This window comes from Cervus elaphus, chromosome 12 (genome assembly GCF_910594005.1).
Source record: "Cervus elaphus chromosome 12, mCerEla1.1, whole genome shotgun sequence".
Lineage (NCBI taxonomy): Eukaryota > Metazoa > Chordata > Mammalia > Artiodactyla > Cervidae > Cervus > Cervus elaphus.
Window position 1 is genome coordinate 65,336,046 of NC_057826.1, and position 13,273 is coordinate 65,349,318.

At 37.5% G+C, this 13,273-nt stretch overlaps 1 protein-coding gene across 3 annotated transcripts in view; it reads left to right on the top strand.

The window, feature by feature from the left end:
• FSIP1 (fibrous sheath interacting protein 1) overlaps positions 1–13,273 on the top strand; it is a 259,251-nt gene that overhangs the window by 75,992 nt on the left and 169,986 nt on the right. For all 3 annotated transcript variants that reach the window (XM_043919251.1, XM_043919252.1, XM_043919253.1), the window contains exon 10: positions 6,656–6,799. In XM_043919251.1, coding sequence (XP_043775186.1) covers positions 6,656–6,799 — 144 coding nt within the window. The remainder of the gene's footprint in view (positions 1–6,655; positions 6,800–13,273) is intronic.

Consider the following 13,273-nt stretch of genomic DNA (forward strand, 5'->3'; position numbering starts at 1 on the left):
GCTAAACTGGTAGGCACATAAGCCCAGGATGAATCAATAATTTGAGGGGCTCCAGAGAGGTGACTCTGAGATTAAGGAAGTATTGGTTGTTGTGAAAGGGGCAGATGAGGAATCTCTTCCTTATGAGTTTGCTGATTACAATGTTCTCATGTAGGTGCCCTTGCTGTTAGCTTCATGGAGATGTTTTAAAAGCAGCGTTTGGCTTTCCCATTTCTGATTTCTTTAGTGTAAAACAAAGCTCGTGGTCACTTTCAGAAGAAAGAATGGCTGCCGTTGCTGTAATGTGAGTAATATCACGTGGTTAGCTTTACATCTGCTTTTTATTTTCATTCATCATAGCAAAAGAGAACTAATTGAAGCAATTTTTTTCCTTAGGATCTGCGGTTTAACTGTGCATAGTTTTTTGTATCCATCCCATCTAACCTCCAACAAATCGGTTATTTCTTTCCACGTACTGTAAATCCTGCCATAAAATTGAGTGATGTTCTATAGTTACTGTATTTCTTATTTGCAGCTGTGTTACATTCCAGCTTTCTCCAGAAATATCCAAGATATAGGCGTTATGTAAGCACTCAGTTTAAGTCCTTAGCAACTGGATTCAATAATAAATTCTTTTCAGTTTGGCTCTTGTAAAGAAGTGTAATTTATTCATCTCTCATGCAATCAGTCTTACTAAATCTAGCATTCCAGTTCATCATTAGATTTTGTTTTCCTGGTTGGGAGAGAGTGTTCAGAAATGGCTCTCATTGACATATGAGGAATTTCTTTGTTCTTAAGTCAGCTAGTTTAATTGACTATAAAAGTTCTCCTCAACTGGGTTTATTTTCTTGCTCTTAAACTGTTGATTCAGTTGTATATGGTTTTGATAAGACCAACAAATATTAACAAACATCTGATTAAGGAAAATTGTAGCTGTATTTACCTCTTCTATTGCCAAGAAAATTTTGACCAGCAATTAACTGTTTTTTGATCTCTTTCTGTTTCAATGTTAGCTAACCTTGAGGAAATATAAAACATGTTTTGATGTGTAATCTTAAAAGATGTTTTGTTATTGAGTCCAGAAATTTGCAGAGTTTCAATAATGGCCATGCTGTTCACTTGATCTCAAATTACTTAATATGCTGATCAAGGTCAGGAACCGAGGAGTTGTTTTATGTATGTTAGTCACAAGCCCAGAAATCTTATTAACTATCTGTTCATTTAAAAAATATATAGAAGTATGCCATGAGAGCATGGGTTTCTGGATTGAGGATTAAACAGGAAGTTAATTCAGACATCCTTGCCTCTGATGCTAACCTGACAAACATGTGCCTGTGCAAGCTTAGTCATTCAGACTCTTTGTGACCCCCATGGACCATAGCCTGCCAAGCTCCTCTTGGTCCCTCCTCCAGGGGATCCTCCCGACTCAGGGATTGAACCCGTGTCTCTTGTGTCTCCTGTATTGGCAGGCAGATTCTTTACCACTGCACCACCTGGCAAACATTCCCAATTAAATCTGTGGAATTCTTGCTACCTGTGTTTTACAGATTACTTTGAAGTTTATATTTATATTTCTTGGTTTTTCTATGCTAAGCCTCTTGTGTAGTCAGGATTTCTTTCATTTCATGGAAGTATTTCAGAATGATAAAAACAATCTGGCTAAAAGATTTTTTTCTTTAGTTTTAGTACTGCCAGGCAAAAGATCCATCTGATGACAGGAAATAGCAGTAGCCTGTGGAAAAGCATACCATTAGCTTGAAAACACAGGGCAGGCTGGCTTTGTTTAGGCAGGTTTGTATTTTTCTGGCCCTTAACTCAATGCCTTATTTTCATATCAGATAACTTATGAAGGCGTGAGTAATTTCCTCTGTATTTGGCTTTTAGAAATGGGTTTACTTAGCTTCAAAGACCCCTGTTGGCTCAGTCAACATCACAGATATTTTTCTAAGAATGAACTTAGAATCCCTTGGCAATCAATTAGTCAAATCAGCAAATATCTTGACCTCATGATCTGTTCTATTCTCGTGGCTCCTTAGATATTCTGTGCATATTATAGAGAGCTTTTATGGAACTGAATTTTACTTTAACTGAATAAAGGCATTTCTGTATGACTCAAGAAATAGAGAAACAATATGCATGGTCAGAAAATCTGCTAAAAACTTTCACCCAGAGGAAATCAAGATCTTTCTGATGATCAGGAAAACAGATGGTACTGATTGGCACTTGGATGTGACAACAGAACCTCTCCTGGCACCACAGAGCTTCTTGAATATACCACTATGCAATCTTTGCCAGAAAAAATGATTACCTTTTCTTGGCCTCTGCTTTCGTCACATGCTGTCCTTCAAATATTTGTACTATATGGTTATGCTATCAGAGACAAAGACTGAAGAAAGATATTATATATCCTTGGCTTTAACTGTGGTGAATTGCAGACTCGGCTTTCAGAACTGGAAGAAACTTTCTCAGAGGAAGTTGAGACCAAGAAAGAAAAAGTGACTTGCAGAACTCGGGCTAAAATCTAACCTTGAGACCAGTATCTTTTGGTACAGAGAGTCACATTGTTAAAGTAGAATGAAGATAGGCTTGGTAATATTTTGTTTTCTGAAAAATAAAAAATAACTTTTTATGCATATGAAATCAATATAGGGTTACTGTAGAAAATTCAGGAAATACAGAAGTGTCTAAGAAAAACAAGGTCAAATCAAGATTTTTACCTTACCTTACCATTTACCATCAAGCTAAATTTCCTTCCAGTCTATTTCTCTACAAGTGTGTGCACATACACACATACATACAGAGTTAGAGTTCGGGGCAAGGAACAGAAATTGACCCAGGTTGGATTTTGAAGATAATGAAATGAAGGAACTATTTATAGATTTAAAGAAAGGAGCCAATAAGGGATGCTGGGATACTTAGGGACTAGCACCAGGGGTTAGGGAAAAGAAAAGTTGTATTGGAACTTGGGGAGGCTAGAGTTGTGGTAGAAGAATCTGCCATCCAAAATTGTAATCATATTGGGCATGAGCAGAGGATTAACCGATTCCTCCCTCTTCAGCATGACAATTTGAGCTGTTTCCGTGGCAATCTGATGAAAGTTGGAATGTCAACAATGATAGGAGGCAACTTTACTTAGGCTAAAAATGACCTCTGGATTGGAAGAATTGTAGAGACCTGAAGGGGGAGCCATACTTTGGGCTTCCCTAAATGCAGTGATTCTTGTGGCTGGGAATGTCCCTTGCTGAGACCCAGATAATGTACCTATGGAGTCATTTCAACAGATGAGGCTTCTATTGGATATGAAACATTTAAGCCAGGGTAGCTTCCTTGCCCCTTGTACCTATATTGTTATGATGTGGACTGCAGCAAAAACTCCCATTGACCAGGGATACCTGACACGGTGTTTCCTGTCCTATAGCCTTCTGAGTTGGGGCTTCCCAGATAGCTCAGTGTAAAGGATCTGGCTGCCAATGCAGGAGATGCTGGAGACATGGATTCAATTCCTGGGTTGGAAAGATTCCCTGAAGGAGCAAATGGCAGTCTGTTCCAGTATTCTTGCCTGGAGAATCTCATGGACAGAGGAGCCTGGTGGGCTGTAGGCCATAGGGTTGAAAAGAGTTGGACATGACTAAGCAACTGAGCATGCATGCACTCATCTTTCTGAATTGACTGGCTCCAAGTGTGGCCTTTGTTTGCTCTTGAACGTGAATATTCAGTTGAATCTAAGAAAATCCTCTTAATGGGCATGTCAGGGATATATTGCTGCCCAAATCATAGTGGCAAAGCAGGGAGTGGAAGGGGAGAATACCCCAAACTCTTTTTCTTGCTGCCCTCCAACCTTCTAACACTCCTTCCCAACATTGACTAAACCTAACCATAAGGAAGAGATCAGGGAGAAAGAGTGAGTGTCCCAGCTTACATCAAATGTTCATTATAGTTTATCATAAATTCTGGTCTTAGTAGGCATTTGGCTAAGCATGAAGCTGCTCTGAATATTCATGTTCAAAGTTTGAGTCATCATTTTCATTTCTCTTAGATGAAGACACAGGAGTGGAATTGTTGAGTCATAGGATTAGACAAGCATTTAATTTTATAAGAAATTGTCAAGCAGTTCTTAAAATGTTTGTGTCATTATATACTGATACCAACAATGTGTGAGAGTTCGTTTGTTCCATACCTCTCCAATGTTTAATTTTAACAAACTTTTTCATTTGTCCTGTTCTAGTGGCTATGTAGTGACCTCATTGGGACTTTAATTTGCATTTCTCTGATGACTTAATGATGTTGAGGACTTTTTCATGTGCTTATTTGTCATTTATGTTATCTTTTTTATGAAGTATCTGTTCAAGTCATTTTAAAACTAGATTTTAAAAAATTATTGACTCTTGTTTTTATTGAATTGTGTGGAATTCCTTGTATATATTGGGTGCAAATCCTGTGTCATATTTATGTGTTATATTTTTCTCTTAGCCTGTGGCTTGTCTAATTTCTTAGTGGTGGCTTTGGATAAGTAAAATTTAAAAATATTGATGAAGTCTGCTTTACAATTTTTTTTTTGTTTTTCTTTTTTAGCCTATCCAATGATTGTTAGAAAATCACAGTTGTAGATTTTTAAAAAATAATGTCTTTTAAAAGATATTTTTTCTACTTAAAAATGAAATCCAGTTTGGGTGTTTTTCAGGTCATTATATTCTGTAGACTGAATATGTACACACCAAATCCATATGTTGAAATCTAATCCCCAGTGTGATTGTATTTGGAGAGGAGGCCTTTGGGAGTAATTTGGTCATGGGGTGGAGCCCCCATGAATAGGGTTAGTGCCCTTGTAAAAGAGACCCAAAGAGCTTCTGTGTCCCTTTCATTATGTGAGGACATAACCAGAAGGTGGCCATTTAGGAAGTAGGAAGCAGGCCTTCTCTAGATATGAGATCTGTCAGCCCCTTGATCTTAGACTTCCATACCTCCAGAACTGTCAGAAATACATGTCTGTTGTTTATAAGCCACCCTATCTGTGGTATTCTGTAATAGCAGCTCAAACAGATGGAGACATTGTGTATCTTAACTTCAAAGTGGGCCATAAAATGCTGGATGTGTAGAGCTGCAGGGAGACCTTGGTAACAGCTATTACAAACTCCTCCTTAACATTATGTTTCCTTCTTAAAGATCTTGTCACTTGTAATTTACTCAATGGATGCTTCTAGTGCTTCCAGAAGCCAGTCCCCTTTGGGGGAAATAAGATGTAAGTGTCACTTCTTGAAATTGAGATACTCTTTTCAATAGTCTCTTCATTAGAGCTTTATGCTATATGAATTTCATTAAAACATTGGAGTGATCAGAGTTCTGAGAACCAAAATAACAGTCTGTTGGCAGTGCTGATCCAGCTTCAGGTTTGTGTTGGGTACAGGGACACGGGGTGGGACCAGTCACGATCCCTGTCTGGTCTGGGACAGTGTGGTAAGTGCAGTGAGGGAACATGTGGCATGACTGGGAAAGAAACTGCCCCACTGGGTGTGTCAGGAGATATTTTTTAGAGAAATATGTTTGTTCTGAGCTCAGAAAAGCAGGAGTCTCTATGAGGAGTTGGAAGGAAGAGGTATGGAGAGTGGAGAACTAGCAGTGGACAATACCCCTGAAGTTTTGAGTCTGAGACCCAAGCAACAAGAGATGAGCCTAAGAGCCATGAAGGAGTGAGGACTTTGTCCTTTAAGTCAGTAGTTCTCAAATTTTTGAGCAGTTGTTTCTTCAGGTGTCCCTAGTCCTTATCTGTTGAGTCAGAGTCTCCATGGTGGAGCCTGAGCCTTTGAATATTTTCACGGGCTCTGGAGGTGACACTGAAGCACACTGGAGTCTGAAAACTACTAGTTCAAGTGATGATGAGAAGGCAGTAAGAAAAAGAGAAAGGCTTTGATGAAAAAGGTATTAAAAAAGGTATTAAAAGTGAAATGGTGACCAACTCTATTTAAAGAATGAGAATGTGGGCAGATTCTGCCTAAGGCAACTTAAAAAATGTCATTTTTGCCTGTTACCTCATGACAATACAGAGTAGGAAAATTGTGGAGGAAATGTAGGAAGTTTAGTTATAGATACAAGACCAGATTTCTGTCAAGAAATATCCATTTTAATTATCTAGAAATAATACTAACTTTGGGAGAATATGGTTCTGTCAATTCAAATACTGCTGATAGTACTGAAGCATAATGAGATACTTCCTAATGAGATACATAATGTTTATTCTTTTCAAAGGACATATTCAGCATGTATTTGTTAGTTATTAAGATTTTATGCATGCATGTGATGTACTGTGATGACTTTGGGGCTAGATCTTAAAGTTATTATCTTTTTGCAGATGATGAAATTAAAGCTCAGAGAGGTTCTTTGATTCCCCTAAGGCCATCTCAGTCAGGAACCAGGAAAAGCCAGAGTTCAAAACTCCTGACTTTGAGAAGTCCAATTCTCTTTGCATTGTTGCACAACTGCCTCTTGTTTTATGTACAATTGGACCTTCTCCCCGCCAAATAGGAAGACATTAGAGAATTATTTCCAAGTATTATTTTGAAGAGAAGGAATATTGTATGAGAAGCAAAGCCAACCTTCAGGGCTCAGTTACTCTGAAAAAATGTGTGATGGTACAGTTTCAGCCTGTGAATGAATTTAATTTTTTTTTTTTTTTAATTAGGAACCTGACCTTAATGGTGATGATAGAAAAACAGAAGCAACCCCAGGAGAAAAGGTTCTTCGAAACACCAAAGAACAACGGGATCAGCAGAATCGGTTGAGAGAGATAGATGAAAAGCTAAGAAAGATGAAGTTTGAAAATGTGGTAAATCTTTATTTATTTATTTATTTATTTATTTATTTTTTCCCATTTATTTTTATTAGTTGGAGGCTAATAACTTTACAATATTGTAGTGGTTTTTGTCATACACTGACATGAATCAGCCATGGATTTCCATGTATTCCCCATCCCGATTCCCTCTCCCACCTCCCTCTCTACCCGATCCCTCTGGGTCTTCCCAGTGCACCAGGCCCGAGCACTTGTCTCTTGCATCCAGCCTGGGCTGGTGACTTGTTTCACCATAGATAATATACATGTTTCGATGCTGTCCTCTCGAAACATCCCACCCTCGCCTTCTCCCACAGAGTCCAAAAGTCTGTTCTGTACATCTTTGTCTCTTTTTCTGTTTTGCATATAGGGTTATCGTTACCATCTTTCTAAATTCCATATATATGTATTAGTATACTGTATTGGTCTTTATCTTTCTAGCTTACCTCACTCTGTATAATGGGCTCCAGTTTCATCCATCTCATTAGAACTGATTCAGATGAATTCTTTTTAATAGCTGAGTAATATTCCATAGTGTATATGTACCACAGCTTCCTTATCCATTCATCTGCTGATGGGCATCTAGGTTGCTTCCATGTCCTGGCTGTTATAAACAGTGCTGTGATGAACACTGGGGTGCACGTGTCTCTTTCAAATCTGGTTTCCTCAGTGTGTATGCCCAGAAGTGGGATTGCTGGATCATATGGCAGTTCTAATTCCAGTTTTTTAAGAAATCTCCATACTGTTTTCCATAGCGGCTGTACTAGTTTGCATTCCCACCAACAGTGTAAGAGGGTTCCCTTTTCTCCACACCCTCTCCAGCATTTATTGCTTGTAGACTTTTGGATAGCAGCCATCCTGACTGGTGTGTAATGGTACCTCATTGTGGTTTTGATTTGCATTTCTCTAATAATGAGTGATGTTGAGCATCTTTTCATGTGTTTGTTAGCCATCTGTATGTCTTCTTTGGAGAAATGTCTGGTTAGTTCTTTGGCCCACTTTTTGATTGGGTCATTTATTTTTCTGGAATTGAGCTGCAGGAGTTGCTTGTATATTTTTGAGATTAATCCTTTGTCTGTTGCTTCATTTGCTATTATTTTCTCCCAATCTGAGGGCTGTCTTTTCACCTTACTTATAGTTTCCTTTGTTGTGCAGAAGCTTTTAATTTTAATTAGGTCCCATTTGTTTATTTTTGCTTTTATTTCCAATATTCTGGGAGGTGGGTCATAGAGGATCCTGCTGTATTTATGTCGGAGAGTGTTTTGCTTATGTTCTCCTCTAGGAGTTTTATAGTTTCTGGTCTTACATTTAGATCTTTAATCCATTTAGAGTTTATTTTTGTGTATGGTGTTAGAAAGTGTTCTAGTTTCATTCTTTTACAAGTGGTTGACCAGTTTTCCCAGCACCACTTGTTAAAAGAGGTTGTCTTTTTTCCATTGTATATTCTTGCCTCCTTTGTCGAAGATAAGGTGTCCATAGGCGCGTGGATTTATCTCTGGGCTTTCTATTCTATTCCATTGATCTATATTTCTGTCTTTGTGCCAGTACCATACTGTCTTGATGACTGTGGCTTTGTAGTAGAGTCTGAAGTCAGGCAGGTTGATTCCTCCAGTTCCATTCTTCTTTCTCAAGATTATTTTGGCTATTCGAGGTTTGTTGTATTTCCATACAAATTGTGAAATTATTTGGTCTAGTTCTGTGAAAAATACCATTGGTAGCTTGACAGGGATTGCATTGAATCTATAGACTGCTTTGGGTAGTATAGTCATTTTGACAATATTGATTCTTCCAATCCATGAACACGGTATATTTCTCCATCTGTTTGTGTCCTCTTTGATTTCATTCATCAGTGTTTTATAGTTTTCTATGTATAGGTCTTTTGTTTCTTTAGGTAGATATACTCCTAAGTATTTTATTCTTTTTGTTGCAATGGTGAATGGTATTGTTTCCTTAATTTCTCTTTCTGTTTTCTCATTGTTAGTATATAGGAATGCAAGGGATTTCTGTGTGTTAATTTTATATCCTGCAACTTTACTATATTCATTGATTAGCTCTAGTAATTTTCTGGTAGACTCTGGTAGAGTCTTTAGGGTTTTCTATGTAGAGGATCATGTCATCTGCAAACAGTGAGAGTTTCACTTCTTCTTTTCCTATCTGGATTCCTTTTACTTCTTTTTCTGCTCTGATTGCTGTGGCCAAAACTTCCAACACTATGTTGAATAGTAGTGGTGAGAGTGGGCACCCTTGTCTTGTTCCTGGTTTCAGGGGAAATGCTTTCAATTTTTCACCATTGAGGGTAATGCTTGCTGTGGGTTTGTCGTATGTAGCTTTTATTATGTTGAGGTATGTTCCTTCTATTCCTGCTTTCTGGAGAGTTTTAATCATAAGTGGATGTTGAATTTTGTCAAAGGCTTTCTCTGCATCTATTGAGATAATCATATGGTTTTTATCTTTCAATTTGTTAATGTGGTGTATTACATTGATTGATTTGCGGATATTGAAGAGTCCTTGCATCCCTGGGATAAAGCCCACTTGGTCATAATGTATGATTTTTTTAATATGTTGTTGGATTCTGTTTGCTAGAATTTTGTTAAGGATTTTTGCATCTATGTTCATCAGTGATATTGGCCTGTAGTTTTCTTTTTTTGTGGCATCTTTGTCAGGTTTTGGAATTAGGGTGATGGTGGCTTCATAGGATGTGTTTGGAAGTTTACCTTCCTCTGCAATTTTCTGGAAGAGTTTGAGTAGGATAGGTGTTAGCTCTTCTCTAAATTTTTGGTAGAATTCAGCTGTGAAGCCATCTGGTCCTGGGCTTTTGTTTGCTGGAAGATTTCTGATTACAGTTTTGATTTCCTTGCTTGTGATGGGTCTGTTAAGATCTTCTATTTCTTTCTGGTTCAGTTTTGGAAAGTTGTACTCTTCTAAGAATTTGTCCATTTCTTCCAAGTTGTCCATTTTATTGGCATAGAGCTGCTGGTTGTAGTCTCTTATGATCCTTTGTATTTCAGTGTTGTCTGTTGTGATGTCTCCATTTTCATTTCTAATTTTGTTAATTTGGTTCTTCTCTCTTTGTTTCTTAATGAGTCTTGCTAATGGTTTGTCAATTTTGTTTATTTTTTCAAAAAACCAGCTTTTAGCTTTGTTGATTTTTGCTCTGGTCTGTTTAGTTTCTTTTGCATTTATTTCTGCCCTAATTTTTAAGATTTCTTTCCTTCTGCTAACTCTGGGGTTCTTCATTTCTTCCTTCTCTAATTGCTTTAGGTGTAGAGTTAGGTTATTTATTTGACTTTTTTCCTGTTTCTTGAGGTAAGCCTGTAATGCTATGAACCTTCCCCTTAGCACTGCTTTTATAGTGTCCCATAGGTTTTGGGTTGTTGTGTTTTCATTTTCATTCATTTCTATGCAATTTTGATTTCTTTTTTGATTTCTTCTGTGATTTGTTGGTTATTCAGAAGCGTGTTATTTAGCCTCCATATGTTTGAATTTTTAAAAATTTTTTTCCTATAATTGAGATCTAATCTTACTGCACTGTGGTCAGAAAAGATGACTGGAATGATTTCAATTTTTTTGAATTTTCCAAGACCAGATTTATGGCCCAGGATGTGATCTATTCTGGAGAAAGTTCAATGTGCACTTGAGAAAAAGGTGAAGTTGATTGTTTTGGGGTGAAATGTCCTATAGATATCAATTAGATCTAGCTGGTCCATTGTGTCATTTAAAGTTTGTGTTTCCTTGTTAATTTTCTGTTTAGTTGATCTATCCATAGTTGTGAGTGAGGTATTAAAGTCTCCCACTATTATTGTGCTACTATTAATTTCCTCTTTCATAGTCATTAGCATTTGCCTTACATATTACGGTGCTCCTATGTTGGGTGCATCTATATTTATAATTGTTATATCTTCTTCTTGGATTGATCCTTTGATCATTATGTAGTGTCCTTCTTTGTCTCTTTTCACAACCTTTATTTTAAAGTCTATTTTATCTGATATGAGTATTGCTACTCCTTCTTTCTTTTGGTCTCCGTTTGCGTGAAATATTTTTTTCCAGTCCTTCACTTTTAGTCTGTATGTGTCTCTTGTTTTGAGGTGGGTCTCTTGTAGACAGCATATATAGGGGTCTTGTTTTTGTATCCATTCAGCCAGTCTTTGTCTTTTGGTTGGGGCAGTCAACCCATTTACATTTAAGTTAATTATTGATAGGTATGGTCCCGTTGCCATTTACTTTGTTGTTTGTTGTTTTGGGTTCGCGTTTATACAACCTTTCTGCATTTCCTGTCTAGAGAAGATCCTTTAGCATTTGTTGAAGAGCTGGTTTGGTGGTGCTGAATTCTCTCAGCTTTTGCTTGTCTGTAAAGCTTTTGAATTCTCCTTCATATCTGAATGAGATCCTTGCTGGGTGCAGTAATCTAGGTTGTAGGTTATTCTCTTTCATTACTTTCAGTACGTCCTGCCATTCCTTTCTGGCCTGAAGGGTTTCTATTGATAGATCAGCTGTTATCATTATGGGGATCCCTTTGTGTGTTATTTGTTGTTTTTCCCTTGCTGCTTTTAATATTTGTTCTTTGTGTTTGATCTTTGTGAATTTGATTAATATGTGTCTTGGGGTGTTTCGCCTTGGGTTTATCCTGTTTTGGACTCTCTGGGTTTCTTGGACCTGTGTAACTATTTCCTTCCCCATTTTAGGGAAGTTTTCAGCTATTATCTCCTCGAGTATTTTCTCATGGCCTTTCTTTTTGTCTTCTTCTTCTGGGACTCCTATGATTCGAATGTTGGGGCGTTTCACATTGTTCCAGAGGTCCCTGAGGTTGTCCTCCTTTCTTTTGATTCTTTTTTCCTCTCTGCTTCATTTATTTCCACCATTTTATCTTCTACCTCACTTATCCTATCTTCTGTCTCCGTTATTCTACTGTTGATTCCCTCCAGAGTGTTTTTGATCTCATTTATTGCATTATTCATTTTTAATTGACTCTTTTTATTTCTTCTAGATCCTTTTTAAACATTTCTTGCATCTTCTCAATCTTTGTCTCCAGGCTATTTATCTGTAACTCCATTTTGTTCTCAAGATTTTGGATTATTTTTATTATCATTATTCTAAATTCTTTTTCAGGTAGATTCCCTATCTCTTCCTCTTTTGTTTGACTTGGTGGGCTTTTTTCATGTTCCTTTACCTGTTGGGTATTTCTCTGCCTTTTCATCTTGTTTAGATTGCTGTATCTAGAGTGGGCTTTCTGTATTCTGGTGGTCTGTGGTTCCTTTTTATTGTGGAGGTTTCTCCCAGTAGGTGGGGTTGGACGATTGGCTTGTCAAGGTTTCCTGGTTAGGGAAGCTTGCGTCGGTGTTCTGGTGCATGGGACTGGATTTCTTCTCTCTGGAGTGCAATGGAGTGCCCAGTAATGAGTTTTGAGATGGGTCTATGTGTTAGGTGTGACTTTGGGCAGCCTTGTATGTTGACGCTCAGGGCTATGTTCCTGCAGGAGAACATGTTCCTGCTATGTTCCTGCGTTGCAGGAGAATTTGCATGGTATGTCTTGCTCTGGGACTTATTGGCTCTTGGATGGTGGTTGGTTTCAGTGTAGGTATGGAGGCTTTTGGATGGTCTCTTATTACTTAATGTTCCATGTAGTCAGGAGTTTTCTGGTGTTCTCAGGTTTTGGGCTTAAGTTTCCTGCCTCTGGATTTCAGTTTTATTCTTCCAGTAGTCTCAAGACTTCTCCAACTATACAGCACTGATAATAAACTTCTAGGTTAATGGTGAAAAGATTCTCCACCGTGAGGGATACCCAGGGAGGTTCACAGAGTTACATGAAGAAGAGGAGAGGGAGGAGGGAGATAGAGATGAGCAGGAGAAGAAAAAGGGGGACTCAAGAGGAAAGAGACAGATCTACGCAGTTCTCTGTTCCCAAAGTGTTCTCTGTAGTCCAGACACCCACAGAGATTCACAGAATTGGATTGGGAAGAGAAGGGGAAGGGAGGAAATAGAGGTGTTCTGAGGTAGAAAACGGAGAGTCAAAAGTGGGAGAGAGTAATCAACACACTCCTGAGTAAAAATGGGTACTGAATATTGGATTCTTAAATGTCCAAAATTGATATCAAATACTGAAAAACAAAGATGAAAAATCTAGAGTAGAGGTTAGACTCTTAAAAATACAATATTAAAAACAAAAGCACAAAAAATTTTAGAAATATATATGAAGTTCGGTTTAAAAATATGGCTTCTCCTTTTTTTTTCCAAGGTTATAGTGAAATGAAAATGAAAATTAAGGAGTAATAGAGGAGTAATAGAGGACTTTAAAAGAAAATAAGAGAAAGAAAAACAAAAAAAATTTTCCTAATTAAAAAGAATAATAAAAATATATGAAAATGAAAATGAAAGTTAAGGAGTAAGAGGGGAGTAATAGGGAATTTTAAAAGAAAATAAAAGAGAAAAAATAAAAAAAAATTTTTTTTTTAATTAAAAAAGAAAAGGTAAAAA